This window comes from Bos indicus, chromosome 25, assembly GCF_029378745.1.
Source record: "Bos indicus isolate NIAB-ARS_2022 breed Sahiwal x Tharparkar chromosome 25, NIAB-ARS_B.indTharparkar_mat_pri_1.0, whole genome shotgun sequence".
Lineage (NCBI taxonomy): Eukaryota > Metazoa > Chordata > Mammalia > Artiodactyla > Bovidae > Bos > Bos indicus.
The window spans coordinates 2,529,011-2,544,226 of record NC_091784.1 but is presented as its reverse complement, the minus strand read 5'-3'; the positions used below and the strand labels follow the sequence as shown (position 1 = coordinate 2,544,226).

The 15,216-nt window shown below is 59.6% G+C and overlaps 2 protein-coding genes and 1 long non-coding RNA gene across 4 annotated transcripts; 2 read left to right on the top strand and 1 right to left on the bottom strand.

Moving 5' to 3' along the window:
* The first annotated feature begins 231 nt into the window (after positions 1–231).
* Positions 232–7,174, top strand: RPL3L (ribosomal protein L3 like). Of its 2 annotated transcripts, XM_019987592.2 has the most exons (10): positions 232–386; positions 851–1,043; positions 2,439–2,607; positions 3,730–3,865; positions 5,114–5,300; positions 5,395–5,555; positions 5,746–5,847; positions 6,308–6,403; positions 6,645–6,764; positions 7,036–7,174. In XM_019987592.2, exons 1-10 carry the CDS (start codon positions 384–386, stop codon positions 7,090–7,092), a joined length of 1,224 nt encoding a protein of 407 aa, XP_019843151.1. In that variant the 5' UTR covers positions 232–383; the 3' UTR covers positions 7,093–7,174. The 2 variants fall into 2 exon arrangements, with proteins under 2 accessions (XP_019843151.1, XP_019843150.1); XM_019987591.2 differs by lacking the exon at positions 232–386 and having other exon boundaries at positions 497–1,043.
* On the bottom strand, positions 2,858–3,839 carry LOC139179684 (uncharacterized). Its single transcript, XR_011563983.1, has 2 exons — positions 3,712–3,839; positions 2,858–3,338 (listed from the first exon to the last, which is right to left on the bottom strand). It is a non-coding gene; the product is annotated as an uncharacterized lncRNA (long non-coding RNA).
* Positions 7,175–7,516: 342 nt separating the features above from the next.
* Positions 7,517–12,176, top strand: MSRB1 (methionine sulfoxide reductase B1). The gene is made up of 4 exons (XM_019987595.2): positions 7,517–7,738; positions 9,439–9,587; positions 9,901–10,015; positions 11,305–12,176. Exons 1-4 carry the CDS (start codon positions 7,684–7,686, stop codon positions 11,334–11,336), a joined length of 351 nt encoding a protein of 116 aa, XP_019843154.1. The 5' UTR covers positions 7,517–7,683; the 3' UTR covers positions 11,337–12,176.
* The last annotated feature ends 3,040 nt before the right edge of the window (positions 12,177–15,216 follow it).

Here is a 15,216-nt window from a genome sequence, read left to right as displayed (position 1 = left end):
GATGCAGACTCTCTTAATGGCAGCTGCCAGAGGGAAGCCCCTCAACCTGGGCTCCTCAGACCTCTATCAGGCCAACTTGTTCCTGTCCTGGAGGGTCCCGTGAGGCAGAAGACAAGGTGTGTGACCATCCCAGGACCCTTGGGGAAGGAGTGCCAGCCCTGGCTCCAGGTGTCCCCCCGGCTGCCCCAGCTGCCCCCCTTCACCCGGCCCTGGGCCAGGCCCGCTCTTGGCACCAGAGCCCACACCCGCCACGGGAGATGACAGAGCTCCCCTGCCAGGGGCTAAATCTGGGATCTGGCCACTGTGCATCCTGGCCCTGCCACTCGACCTCCAGCGCCTGCTGGGAAGGCCCCTTCCCTTCCTGACCTGAAGGACCAGCTGCCATGGTCAGTGGGCTGTGGGTGGGTCGGGGCATGGAGGCCTCCTAGGGAGGGGCAGGTGGGCTCCTGGGGTCTCTCCCAGCAGAGAAGGTCCATGGGCCTGTGAAGGGGTCAGTGAGTAGGGGAATAGTGGGAAGCCTGGGCTCAGGCCTCCGGGACCAGCAAGGTGGGGGGATGGATGGCAGTGGCCCCCTGCCCCTGTGCCCTGGCCGCAGCGAGGATCTGCTGGGCCCGGCTGGGCAGGACCACTGAAGCAGGGAGCCTTTGGGGGCCAGAGGCCGAAGCTGGCTTTGTCCCCAAGACACTGCCCTTAGCGAAGCCTCCCTCCTTTCTCGTGGACGATGCAGGCCCGGAGGACCACCGGGCGCAGCCTGGGGTCTGTGGCTCACTTCCAGTCTGGACTCTGGGACCGTCTAGCTGCCCCTCCTGGGGAGACCCCAGCTCTGACCTACCTCCCCTCCCGCCCCCAGTCCCACCGGAAGTTCTCTGCCCCCCGGCATGGACACCTGGGCTTCCTGCCACACAAGAGGAGCCACCGGCACCGGGGCAAGGTGAAGACGTGGCCTCGTGACGACCCCAGCCAGCCCGTGCACCTCACGGCCTTCCTGGGCTACAAGGCGGGCATGACGCACACTCTGCGGGAGGTGCACCGGCCTGGCCTCAGTGAGTGCTGCGAGGGGCCCTGCCGGGGGCGGGGGGTGGGCAGAGCACCCCAGACCTCCGGGAGATCTAGAGGCCCTTCTGATGCCAGGAGCCACAGCTGGGCTCACGGAGGGGCAACAGCCCCAGAAAGGGTCAGACGCTGACTGCTGGCCACGCCCCCAGAAGCCATCTGTCATCACCCCTGGTTCACAGATGAGGAAATGGAGAAGTTATGAGCTGGGATTCAGGGCAGATGTGACAGTATACTTTTGGTCTTGAGATCATCGTAGATTCACGTGTGGTTTTAAGAGGAACGCCACGTACCTTGAAGGTTTCCCCAATGGAAACATCTCCTGTAACCATGGTACTATGTCACAGCCAGAGAGTGACATGCAGGATTCTCCTGAATAAGATGTGTGTTTATGTAGTTCTGTGCGGTTCTGTCACATGTAAATGCATGTACCCACCACCCTGGGACACTTCATTCCCACAAGAGTCCGTCCTGGTGACCTTTTTACAGCCACAGCTGCTACCCCCAACCTCCTGGCAACCCTCATCTGCTCTTCATCTCTTCTATTGTATATATATATTTTTGCCTCAACACAAGGCTGGTGGGATCTTAGTTCCCTGTGCATGCTTAGTTGCTTCAGTCGTGTCCAACTCTTTGCAACCTTATGGACTGTAGCCCGCCAGGCTCCCCCATCCGCGGGATTCTCCAGGCAAGAATACTGGGGTTGCCATGCCCTCCTCCAGGGGATCTTCCTGACCCAAGGACTGAACACGTGTCTCTTACATCTCCTCCATTAGCAGACAGCTTCTTTACCACTAGTGCTACCTGGGAAGCCCCCGACCAGGGACTGAACCGAAGAAAGTTCAGAGTCCTAACCCCTGGGCCTCCAGGGAAGTCCTCTAATACATATTTTAAACGTACACTTCTTTGGATCAGCCTCAGTAACACCATCTATAAAATCATGGGTTTGGACTAGTTGTAGGTTTCTTCTAGAGCTCTTCTGTACTCCACTGCAGGAGGCCAGCCCGACCCTCTGGGGGAAGCTGCCCAGGCTGTGGCTCTCCTGGCCCTCTCCCGGGCAGCCTGGTAGGGAAACTGAGGCAGGAGCAGGTCAGGCCTTGCCTGAGATCCAAGTCAGAGCTTGCGTGGACACCTATGGCGGGGTCTTGCCTGGCAGTGACTCCACGCACAGGGCAGAGCAGGGAGAAGGGCAGGGAGTGGGGAGGCTGAGGGCTGGGGGCCTGGGGCCCTGCACACGGGGGCCTCTGTCCGCAGCAGCCCTGGGGCTGTGGTGCTCCATGCTCTCGCAGGCGGATGGGGCTGTGGTTGGCTCCTCCACCCTTCTCCTCCCCATGGGACACGGAGGCCCCCCCACCATGTCTTCTCCATCTCTGGGTTTCATCCAGAAATTTCCAAGCGGGAGGAGGTGGAGGCAGTGACGATTGTGGAGACGCCGCCTCTGGTGGTGGTGGGTGTGGTGGGCTATGTGGCCACCCCGCGGGGCCTGCGGAGCTTCAAGACCATCTTCGCAGAGCATCTCAGTGATGAGTGCCGCCGCCGCTTCTACAAGGACTGGTGAGGATCATTCCTGCAGGGTGGGTGGGTGCAGGGAGGGGTGTCACAGCGAGCAGAAGGCAGGGAAGTGTGTGTGTGTGTGTGTGTGGTGCCTTCACTCCAGGAGAAGACAAGGACTAAGGGCTGGAAAGGAAGTTGTTCGCGGAAAAAAAGAAAGCAAATGTTCTCCCCCCAGGGTGATGCCTGTCAGAGCTGGTTCTGAGCTTCCTAGCAGCCAGGGTGAAAAGGGAAATGACAACTGACAAGCTCATCAGAAAGAAAGGCATCTTTAGGTCTCAAATCTTCCCTGGCATTAAGTCTTGAAAGGGAAGGCCCCCTCCCTGCCTGAGGACCCTCACAGACCCTCCTTCCATATGGAGGTAGAGGCACCGGAGTCTCCACGGGAGGTGAGGGTCCTGGGCCCCAGTGTCAGAGCAGGCTGTGTGACCACAGGCAAGCTGATGGACCTCTTGGAATCTCCTCTCACCCCACCCTCTGCTACACACACACACACCACAGACACCATCACACGGGAACAGGACAGGTCCCCGCGTCGTGGGGCCGTCATGAGGATGAGATGAGCAGTGCGTGTCAAGTGCTCAGCACAGAAAAAGAGGTTGGCAATTGCCACCTGGCCTATGTTTGCTGTTGCAGTTGTGATCAGCTTGCTCCTCGTCCGGGGGCTCTGATCTCTGTGAACCTCAGTTTCTTCGTCTGTAGGGTGGGGATACTGATGTCCATCTTCCAGTGTCCTGCGGAGGGTTAGGCATGACGGGACTTGGGGCCTGGCCAGTCCCGGCTGTTCACTTTAGAAGTGGGCTCAGCAGCCACAGCCAGGTGGGCATGTGGCCGCAGGCCAGCTGGCACGTCCCTTCCTGGGGCTCCTGCACGGCTGCTTACTCTCAGCTCCAGGAGGCAGGGAGGGTACCCACTTTATGGAGGAGGAAACTGAGGCTGCGAGGGTGGGACCATCTATGCTTAAAGAGGGTGACCGGAACTAGCCCAGGGACCCCAGGGGCCCAGCAGTGCCTCCCCTGGGGAGGGGAGGAGGGCGGAGGGGGACATCTAGCCCGTGCTTGGTGGACTATGGGCAATGGAGGCCACCCCGCTCACCCCACTGAGTACCTTGTGTGCACGGCTCAGGCACAAGAGCAAGAAAAAAGCCTTCACCAAGGCCTGTAAGAGGTGGCGTGACGCCGACGGCAAGAAGCAGCTGCAGAAGGACTTTGCCGCCATGAAGAAGTACTGCAAAGTCATCCGGGTCATCGTCCACACCCAGGTCAGCCCCCACCCTCTGGTCCACACTGGCTAGTCAGTCCAGCCCCCAGGCCTACCCTCCCCCAACCGGGCTTCCGGGAGCCCTGACAAATGTCAGCCTAAAAATACCATGAGCCCTGGGCACAGGCCCAGGGTGCTGGCTGACCGGTCACGTGGGCCGCTGGCAGCCTGGGGCTGGCGTGATGGACGTCTGTGCGCTCTGCAGTCTACGGGCCACTGACCACACCAGCGGGCAACCAAGGCCCCGGAGGCCCCGGGTCTCCTGCCCTGTGGCAGTGTGGGGGGCTGGGGCCTCTCTCTGGGCACACGTGTGTGAACCCCATCTGTAAGTAGGGTCCAGGTAATCAACAGCTTCCGCCTTATTCTGGAACATTCACATAAGCCTTCCAGGCCCGTGGCGGTGGCCCTGTCCATCTGCCTCACTCTCACACTTGCAGTTCCCGGTTATGTGCGTCATTGGTTAACCTGTCTCCGTGCATGGACGTGAACTTCATGGGCTGTAACTTCCTCTCACTGCTGCGCCCCCAGCAGGTCACCCATTAGTGCTGGTTGAGCCCTATGCTGTGACCTAACCCAACCCTGCTTCTGCCAGAGGGGGTCCCCACAGCCTGTGCCTCACGCGGCACAGAGATGTTTAAAAGCACGCGTCTGACCACATCGCCCCCATGCTTGGAATAAATCCCCAGCTCATCCCCATGAGACCTGTCTGGCCAGGCCTCTGCTCGCCTCTCCCCATCCTGAACCTTCCTCCTTGTTCACCGTGATCCAGACACACTGGCCCTGTTTCTGTCCCCCTCCCCACCAACCAGGATCTTCCCTGCCACAGGGCCTTTGCATATGCGGTTCCCTCTGCCCTAGAAGCTCTCAGATCTTCACCTAGTGGATCCTTCTTGTTTCTGATGTCACCTCCTCAGACAGGGCCTCCTTGACCACCCTCACATGTGATGACTGTCTCCTCCATCCTCTATTCCATCACAACACATAGGCCTCTCCAAGAGTTTTCTTGGCTTCTGTTCCCCAGTTGGTTGGTGGCTCCGTGGGGGCCAGGACCCTGTCTGCTCATGGCAAGCTGTGTCCCCAGTTCCTCACACAGAACGGGACATGCAGCCACACCAGAGGACAGGATCATCTGCTGAATGAACGCGTGCATAGAGGCCTGCCAGGGGACACCAGCTGGCCATGCCATGTCTACAGATGGGGGGGTCAGTGTGACTTTCTGGGAACCAACCAGCCGTGTTGCATCTGCCAGATGAAGCTGCTGCCCTTCCGGCAGAAGAAGGCCCACATCATGGAGGTCCAGCTGAACGGCGGCACGGTGGCTGAGAAGGTAGCCTGGGCCCAGGCCCGGCTGGAGAAGCAGGTGCCCGTCCACAGTGTGTTCAGCCAGAATGAGATCATCGATGTTATTGCCGTCACCAAGGGCAGGGGCATCAAAGGTAGGGCCGCATGGGGGTGGTGGCTCCAGGAAGGCTGCCTGGAGGGGGTGGGGACCAAACTGGCCTCTCAGCCACCAGCCCCTCCTGCCTGCAGGCGTCACGAGCCGCTGGCATACGAAGAAGCTGCCGCGGAAGACCCATAAGGGGCTGCGCAAGGTGGCCTGCATTGGTGCCTGGCACCCTGCCCGCGTGGGCTGCTCCATTGCCCGGGCTGGGCAGAAGGGCTACCATCACCGCACGGAGCTCAACAAGAAGGTGTGTCTGCAGGTCTGGTGGGGGGATGTCCATGGCCACACCCCAGGGACCCAGACACCTCCTCGATCCTGAGGCTCTCTGAAATGCCTCCTCCAGCACCTGGGTCTCAGCCCACGTTCTCATGGGCATGGACATCTTGTTGACCCCATAAGCCACCTGCTGTCCCCCACATGCTCTGTCCTCCTGGCAGATCTACCGCATCGGCCGGGGGCTCCACATGGAGGACGGGAAGGTGGTTAAGAACAATGCATCCACCAGCTACGACGTGACTGACAAATCCATCACGCCGCTGGTGAGAGTGGGTGGCTGATTTGGCTGAGGGGTCTGGTGTGTGTGTGTGTGGGGCAAGCCTGCGGGGCACCACCCTCCCCAAGAACTCAGGCACCAGCAAGCCGCTGCCAGCCTCAGAGTCTCCGCTGCAGACAGCATGTCCTCCAGCTCCTGTCCCAGCTTTCGGGGTGCAGCAGCTCCAACTCTGCCCTTGGAGTCAGGCTGCCTGGGCTCACACCCCAGCCGCAGGATGTGGCAACTGTGGGGCTGGGAGCAGTGACATCACCCCCCACCCCTAGCCTCAGTTTCCCCCTCTGTAAAATACAGAGTTTTAAATAAGACAGTCACAGGATGGACTTAGGATCTGGCTCAGAGACTGTCCTGATGTGATCTAGAGTGTCACCCCAGGCCAGGGGAGTTCCCCTAGTTTTCTCAGCTGCCCCTAAACCCAGAGCCTCTTTTCTGGACCTACATTCCCTCAGGGAGGCTTCCCGCACTACGGGGAAGTCAACAACGACTTTGTCATGCTGAAAGGTTGCATCGCGGGCACCAAGAAGCGGGTCATCACATTGAGGAAGGTCAGTGCCAGGTGGCGAGCTGGGGAGTGGGAGCCCCATGGGCTGTGGAGTGGGTTGCGGGTGGGGGGCTTGCCTGCCCTGTCCTCCAGCCTGCTCCAGGAGGGCAGGGTGGGGAAAGCAAAAAGGGAGGGGTTCTAACAGAAGGTGGGTGAGTGAGACCCTCCTCTGTGGATTGGGGGTGACGGGAGGGGCTGAGTGGGGACCTCCTGCCTTGTTGTTTTCCCTCTCCCACGGGCCCCAGTCCCTCCTGGTGCACCACAGCCGCCAGGCCCTGGAGAACATCGAGCTCAAGTTCATTGACACCACCTCCAAGTTTGGCCATGGCCGCTTCCAGACAGCCCAAGAGAAGAGGGCCTTCATGGTGAGCCCATCCGCCTTGCTCTCTGGGGCTCAGACCCCTCATCCCATCTGCCCCAGGGCAGGCATCTGTGGCACGCATGCCCCTGCACTCATCCACAGGAGGGGCTTTCAGGGGTCTAGTCCTGGGCACGGGGTCTAGTACTGGGCACGCGGTCTTGCTGGAAAGGAAGCAGGGGAGGGACCGGCGGGAGGGGGCGCGGGGCTGGCTCTGAGAACCCAGGCGGCTGGTGAGACCCTGTGACTTAACTCTCCTCCTGTTCCTCGCCCCCCAGGGTCCCCAAAAGAAGCATCTGGAGAAGGAAAAGCCGGAGACCTCGGGAGACTTGTAGGCAGGATGGAACGGAGGGGGCCTGGAAGAAGCGCGGCGCAACCCCCGCTGGTGCCCTAGTCTAATAAAAGCCAGAGGCAGTTCTTCCGCGGTGTCTCAGAGTTGGAGGGCACGGAAAGGCTGGTCAACAGCCAGTACTCCGGGGCTTAGAGCCGGGAAGGGAAGAAAGCTGACGTGTCTCCCGGGTCTCTGCAGCCGCCGCCAGGTGGCGGACGCAGTTCGGCTGCGCGCCCAGCAGCTCGGGGCGGGGCCTCGGGAACCGCAGAGCAAAGGTCCTGGCTGGTGGGCGGGGCCAGCTGGAAGATGAGGGGGCGTGTCCTCGGAAGGGCCCTCCCGGAGGCGGAAGTCGGAGCGCTAGCCCCGGGGAGGGATTGGTCCGCGGAAAGGGGCGGGGCGGTGGGAGGCAGGCCCTGAGAGGGTGTCTCGCATTCCCGGACGTGATTGGCTGCCTGGGGGAGTTGTGCCTCGGGGCTCCTGGGCCCGGTGGGGTCAGAGAGGGATTGGTTCTCGCTAGGCGGACACAAGCGGCGGATCCTGAGTCTGGCCTCGGATCCGTCGGAGGCGGTGGGTGTGCGGCCGTCCTTCCGGCGCCATGTCGTTCTGCAGCTTCTTCGGGGGCGAGATTTTCCAGAACCACTTTGAGCCGGGTACGATCTTTAACTTCTGGGAGGACAGCAGGCCGGGCCGTCGCCGCCCTCCGGGTGGCGGTGGAGCCCCAGGAACGCGGGACGAGTGTGGCCGCGCGGGGAGGAGCGCATGCGGAGCAAAGGCGATATGGAGGAGGGAGGAGTCTGAGGGGCCCGGAGAGTAGGGGTACCCGAGGGGAGGGAGACACTGGAGAGAGCACAGGCCTTGAGTGCGAGCGTGGCCCTTTCCGCGGAAATCTGTGCGGTCAGGGTAAACGCGGGTGGCGACGCCCTTCGGGGTATCCGGGTCAGGATCGGGACTTTAGAGGGACTCGCTGGAAGGTCCTGTTCAGGGGGGCAGCTCCTGTGACTGGCTCCCTTTCCTTGGGGCATCGCCCGGTTATGACCCCAGCCCTTTCTCCTCCGCAGTTCCCCAGACCTGCGGGGTGAGCTGGAAAGCACAGAATGTCCCGTTGGGATCCAAATGTAACTGCCTGGGTGCCACCCCAGCCTTCTCAGGGGGCCCAGGGTTGGGTAACCAGGCCAGGCTGCCAATGGCCAGTCAAGTTTGACTGGACAGCCTGGGCCAGCCAGTAGGGGTGGAAGGTGGGGGAGAGGGGTGGTGAGTGGTTGGTTGGGGCATGGCCCACCCTCAGCCCTGGCCCCAGGCTTTGAGAGATCCAGGTGAATCACATTCTGGGCTGTGCTGCCTGGTCATGGACTAATTTGGTAAAAATATGTCCACAGGCAAGACTAGAGCTGCGACCTACCCCGGGGCGGGGTTTCTTGGGTGTCAACTCTCTAGGGGGCTGGGCTGTGACACCTGGCATCTCTGTGAGCCAGCTGCGACATAGCACCCTCTGGTTGTGGGACTTGGGGTTGTCCTCCGGGTACTCAGCCACACTAGAAACCTCACTTCCACAGTACCTCCTGGTTCCTCTTTCCTTCCTCAAGTTACTGGTAAACGCTGAGTGGTCATGGACTCTAGGGTAGATTGTCTCTAGGCCGGCAGGGGGCAAAAGGTGACTCAGTACCCCTTGAGGGACCCCCAAGCAGTTTCCTGTTCTGCAAGTCAATTTTGCAACCTTTTTTCCCCCCTCAAAGTGATCTTTTGGGGATAGTTTAACCCATTTTTCTCCCTGCCCCTCTGTCTTCCTGGGCCCTCTGTCTGGACCGGAAGTGTTTTTGCTGGGATCTTTCTTTTCCTGTTTGGAGAGCAGGCCCGTGGCTGGGCATCCAGCTCAAGGCTTCTTTGGGCAGAGGGTCAGCCACATGGGAAGGGAGGTGGGCTAGTGGTGGTGAGGCCTGTTTGCGTGTTTGGGGGGCAGAGCTGTGTCCTCATCAGACTGCCTGGGTTCCTTCCTGGCTGCACACCCTGTAGCTGAATGTTTTGTATGCCTGCACCTCAGCTTCCTCATCTGTAAAATGGGAACATTTGCGTCACAGGGTTGTTAAGAAGAGCCAGTGAGATAAGTGTGAAAAGTGACTCTCCTGGTCTCTGGCACAGGCTCAGAACCATTCAACATGAACTCCATGCCGTGTCTCCCCTACAGAGTTGATGTCCAGGCCTGTGGGTGGTGGGTGGGTACATGGGGAGGATGTGCAGCCCACCTAGTAACCCGGGTCCTGCTGTCCTTTCCTGGGGTCTCGCCCAGGATTTGGGAGCTCTCCCCCGAGGTGTTGGAGCCAGCATCTCTGCTCTTGCCTCCCTTCCGCCCCAGGTATCTACGTGTGTGCCAAGTGTGGCTATGAGCTCTTCTCCAGCCGCTCCAAGTACGCACACTCATCCCCATGGCCGGCGTTCACTGAGACCATCCATGCTGACAGTGTGGCCAAGCGGCCAGAGCACAATCGGCCTGAAGCCATAAAGGTGAGTGGTAGCAGCAGGGAGGCAGGGGAGGGGTGTTGGCCAGGGGGACCTGGAACCAGGTCCCCCTTCCTGCTGCTCCCCCTCAGCTGCGGGGGCCTAGCGTCTGTCTATTCCAGGCCTCTGGCCTCAGCTGGGGAGCTGCCACCCCAAATTATTGGGTGACCCTGGGGTCTTGGTGAGGACAGGGAAACGACAGCTTTCCGGGGAGGCTGTGAGATGGGGCCGACAGCAGTTACCTTGGGAAATGGGTGTGAGGACCCCCACTGCGGGGGCCATGGCTGTAGCTGTTTTTATGGCTGCCTTGTCTCCCCAGGTATCCTGTGGCAGGTGTGGCAACGGGCTGGGCCATGAGTTCCTGAACGATGGCCCCAAGCGCGGACAGTCCCGCTTCTGAATTTTCAGCAGCTCATTGAAGTTTATCCCTAAAGGTGCGTTTGCTTCCTGGCACCTGGGCACAGGCCTGTGTAAACTTTAGAGGCCCAAGGGTACACAGTTCTTGTTCATTTATGGTGACAAAGGGTGCGGGCACCAAAGCACGCCACCCAGGTTCTGCCCAGGGCCACTGGAGGGTGGCTGCGGGGCAGGGACAAAAGACAGCTGTCCTGCCTCCCACGCTGGTTGGTCACATGCAGGGCAGCACAAAGGCTGAGGACCAGGGCTGTGTGGCTGCTGGCTTGCTTGTTGGCCTGTCTGAGCCGCCTCCTCTTCTGTGTAGTGGGCGTGATGGCAGAGTCTCCTTCCCAGGCCTGTTGAGACTGGCTGCCCTAAAGTGCGCTGGGTCCTGGCATGCAGTAGGAGCTAGTAAATGTGTGCTTGTGTTGGCAGTATTCATCATCGGTAGATATTTAGGGGCCATTTTTCATTTGTGTGCATTTTATTTGAGCTCCTTGGTGGCTCAGACAGTAAAGAATCCTCCTGCAATGCAGGAGACCCGGGTTTGATCCTTGGGTCAGGCCTGAACCCACTCCAGTACTCTTACCTGGGGAATCCTATGGACAGAAGAGCCTGGTGGGCTACAGTCCATGGGGTCGCAAAGAGTCGGACACGACTGAGCAACTAACACTATCTGAGCCCAGCCTCCTCTCTGGCCCTCTGCTCTCTGCCTCCCCAACCACCCTCTGAACTTCTCTGCACTCTTTGTAGCTCAATTCCCTCTCTTCATTTGCTGCCCATAGGACTGTGGCCAGCCCCTAATCTCAGTTTTTGTTTTTTAAATATTTATTTCTTTGGCTGCTCTGGGTCCCAGTTGTGACATATAAACTCTTACTTGTAGCATGTGGGATCCAGTTCCCCAATCAGGGATCGAACCCTGGTCCCCTGCAGTGAGAGCACAGAGTCTTAACCTCTGGACCACCAGGGAAGTCCTCCTAGTCTCAGTTTTATCCTCTGTAAAATGGGGTTGCTAATAGCACCTGCTTGTTCCCTCACCGTGGCGGTTAAGTGAAGGTGTCCGGAAGGGCCAGCATGTGATAAAGGTTTGACAATACCTTGTCCTTCTGTAGTTATTTGTCCTCCAGGACATGTGGAGGAAGGATAGACTCTGGGTTATCCTGCAGTCTCAGCGGATGAACCGGGCACAGAGACGTCCCCAGGCTAGGGGTCTGGGTCCTCCTGGCCTCCCTGAGCTGCAGGCTGGAGACACTGGGGTAGCCCAGGGAGTGGTGGCAGACCTGTTAACAGCGACTTGTTTTTCTCTCTCCTCCCTCATTTCTTTCAGCCGAAGAAACCTCCGCCTCCCAGGGACAGTAGGCAGGCTGCCCATACCCAGATCAGGTGGACACTGTCTGATGCCACCCACCTCGGTCGTGGAGCCGCAGACATTCAGAGCAGGGGTGTCAGGGTTGGGAGAAGGGGTAGCTGAAACCTCAGGAAGACTCCCAAGCCCTTGGCTCTGAACAGGCTCTTGCTGGGAAGAGAAGAAGGCTCACACTCGGCTACCAGGACGGGCCCTGCTATTGGCTCACACAGGGTCTCGGGGTGTGGACTCCAGGCCTGGTCTATCTTTGGATGATGCTGCAAGCCCCACCTTCCTTTCCTCTCAGCCCACTGCCCCCCTCGCTGCCTGTCTGGACTCACCCCATGGGGCCCAGCCCTGAGATGGCTCCGCCCTCACCAAAGCTCTTGCCCACCTTCTCCAGGCTGTGCCAGGAGATAGGATGCAGACAGGGGTGGCCCTGCCAGCTGCCCCAGCCCAGTCACTCTATGATTCTCTCTGGCTAAACCCTTGCAGGCAGCCAGAGTGGTGATGACCCGTGACCCGCTGGGGGAGCAGGCGGAGGGGATGGACTCTGACCTCGGTTACAGGAGGAGAAATCCCGAACCCCGTTGCACCATCTGTGCAGATGTGGCTTGCCTCACTCGGGCTTAGGAAAGCAGCTATTGCTTCATCACCTTGACAGTGTGAGGCTGGGGACCCTGAGCTCACAGCTTCCCATTAACCCCTCCCAGTAGACAGTGAGCGAACCTCACTGCATGTGCTCTGAGGCACCTGCCATTGGTGGGGGTGGGGGTGGGGGGAGGAGAGTGAAGCCCCTTCCACCTTGAATCCTCTCTAGAGTAATCAGGAGACCAGTAAACAAATGGAACCCAGGCTTGCTGTCTTTATTAACAACATCAGGAATTACAGGAGAGCTGCTGTCATTGAACTGGAAGCCTGGAATGCATGGGAGTCACTGGGTCCCAGGGCAGCAGGGCCAATGGTGGCTCACTGTGCCAGTCAACAGAGTCAAAGCAGCTGTCAGAATAATCTGACTCACACAGAATTACAGAGTCGGCCAGTTGGGCAGGGTGCTTCTCAAAGTGAAGTAGATTGGAAGTCTGGTCTCACTTGATCTGTATGAGCAGAGGTCTAACTTGAATCATAAAGATGATTTCCTCGTTGCCATTTCCTCCTCCAGGGGATCTTCCTGACCCAGGGCTTGAACCTGCGTCTCATATCTCTTGCGTTAGCAGGTGGGTTCTTTACCACTAGCGCCACCTGGGAAGCCCTGTATGAGCAGAAATCTAACTTGAATCATAAAGACAGACACTAGACTCCCTCTGTCAATTCGCAGGCTTGAGCCAGTTTGTGCTAAGTCAGTCAGTCATGTCTGACTCTTTGTGACCCTATGGACTGTAGCCCACCAGGCTCCTCTGCCCATGGGATTCTCCAGGCAAGAATACTGGAGTGGGTTGCCATTTTCTCCTCCAGGGGATCTTCCCGACCCAGCGATGGAACCCATGTCTCTGTCTCCTGCATTGCCAGGCAGATTCTTTACCCACTGAGCCCACCTGGGAAGCCCTTGAGCCAGTTTGCATGCCCAGAACCCTTTGAATGAATCAGAGCCAGCTGAGTGGTCAGCAGGAACCTCTGGGCTCCAGAGCCAGGAAGGACCTTGGACTTTGCTCACTTCTCCCAGCACTCCTGGCTCTGCATCCTGGCTAGGGTGACCCTTGAGCTTGAACTTGGCCCAAGAGCAAGCTGGCCTCCTGGGGCAAGCTGGGCCCATGTGTCCAGGCCACGCCCTTGTGGCTGCCCCTTGGGCTCAGAGCTATAGCACAGTGGGCTGGAGGGCTGGGCCTGGGGATGGTGAGACTTGTAGGGGAGCTGTGAGTGGCAGTGCTTGATGCCTGCACCCCAGGGGTCCCATGCTCATTTGTACAGGGTGGTAACTGGGGGCTGGCAAGCAGTGCTCTGGGAGGAGGGGAGTGAGGAGGGTGAGCACCAGGACCCCAAGGTCCCGTCATACTGCGAACCTGGAAGTGGATGGCCCCTGACAACGTTTCTACCAAGGGCTGGGGGAATCATAAATCCACCCCACCCCCCTGAAGGATTGCATCACAACTTCTGGCCTGCCCCTGCAGTTCCTTCTTGAGAAACAAAAGGCTTTTTGAGAGCCCATCCCCCTCTGCCGCCTACCGTGCCTGCTTCTTTGCCAGGTGGAGGTCCCGGGACACAGCCTTTTGAGCCAAGGGTTGCATTCAGGGGCAGACAGCTCCGGTTGCTCTGTCAAACCCAGCCAGCAGGGCTGGGCATTGGCAGGGCAGGGCACCTCAGGCAGGGGACCAGTGGGACTCTGCTGATCCCCAGCCTGGAGGTGTGAGTGGATGCAAAGTCGCTTCAGCCGTGTCTAACTCTTTGCGACCCGGGAACTGTAGCCCACCAGGCACCTCTGTCCATGGGATTCTCCAGGCAAGAATACTGGAGTGGGTTGCCATGCCCCGCTCCAAGGGATCTTCCCGACCCAGGGATTGAACTTGAGTCTCTTATATCTCCTACATTGGCAGATAGTTTCTTTACCACTAGCGCCACCTGGGAAGCCTGGAGACTGGGCTTAATGAACACAGAGCAGATGACTGAATTGATGATGCCTGGGGCTTTTGCTCATCCAAGGGTTTCATTTCTTCTGAGTGACAAGTCCAGTGCCAGGGAGAGCCATGACCCTGGTAAGGGTGCTACTTGGGTCCTGTTGGTAGGTCTCAGGACCCCCTGACACCCTGCATGCATGTGGGCAGGGGCCGGACGTGGAAGGGGGCACCTGCAGAGGTCGGTGAAGGTCACCACCAAGCCAGCCACGTGCCCCGACCCCATCCCAGGCCCTGCTGGGGGGTGTAGCGCTATGATCCCCTTCCGAATCAACCGGTCTTCAAGGTCCTCTCAGGGAGTGGGCCCAGGGACCGTGTGCAGGGCGGACCGGCAGAGGCCGCTCAGGCCCCAGGAGCGCCTGAGCAGGTCTGAGCGGCGCGGCACTTCCCTGTGGCGCCGCCGGGGGCGCTGCGGTAGCAGCTTTGACCGCTGGGCGGGTCCCCGCCCCGGGCTCCCGCCCGCGCCGCGCTTCCCCGCCGCACCCAGGAGTCAGCGCCCGCATCGTCCCGGCTCCAAGCCGCGCCGGCTCAACAAGCCAGTGCCCCCCAACCTCCACCACGAGCAGAGGCCACCTGGCGTCCGAGGGTGCGGCGGAGGCGCATTTGGTGGGCTTCAAGGCAGTTACTGCTCGGGAGACTTCCCTGGTGGTCCAGTGGCTGAAACCTTGCCCTTCCAATGCAGGGGACCCAGGTTAGATCCCTGGTCAGGGAACTAGATCCCACGTGCTGCAGCTAAAGAACCCGCATGCCACAGCCAAGGTCAAAGAGCCCACATGCCGGCAACTAAGACTTGGTGCAGGGAAATAAATAAATAGTAAAAAAGAAAAAGTTTCTGGTTGAGACTTCCTTGGCAGCCCAGTGGTGGAGACTCCTTGCTTTCAGAGCAGGAGGCAGGGGTTATGCTCTGGTGTTGGGAGAGCAGTGGAGGCCCAGTGTGCCCCCTTCTGGAGTCTGCAGAAGCAGACAGAGCTGGGGGCTGGGAAGGTGGTGACTGATCCCTCCCAGCCCCAGCCAAGCCCCAGACCCTTCTCCAGGGCATTTGGGTGGGACCCACCTGCTCTGAAGCCCCAGCCTCCTCTCTGTGGCCCTTCCACACCTTCATCGTACCTGCTGGCCCACGCTGTGTGCTTAGTTGCTCAGTGTCTGACTCTTTGCGATTCCATCATCTGTACCCCACCAGGCTCCTCTGTCCATGGAGGTTCTCCAGGCAAGAATACTATAGTGCATTGCCAGGCCCTCCTCCAGGGGATCTTCCCAAGACAGGGATCGGACCAAGGTCTCCCGC

Bases quoted from the DNA above. Each gene is read 5' to 3' on its own strand.
- RPL3L (XM_019987591.2), top strand. From the start codon at position 722: ATGCAGGCCCGGAGGACCACCGGGCGCAGCCTGGGGTCTGTGGCTCAC. The intron at 1,044-2,438 runs GTGAGTGCTGCG...GGTTTCATCCAG, and splicing joins GGTGCACCGGCCTGGCCTCA to AAATTTCCAAGCGGGAGGAG. The intron at 5,556-5,745 runs GTGTGTCTGCAG...TCCTCCTGGCAG, and splicing joins GCACGGAGCTCAACAAGAAG to ATCTACCGCATCGGCCGGGG.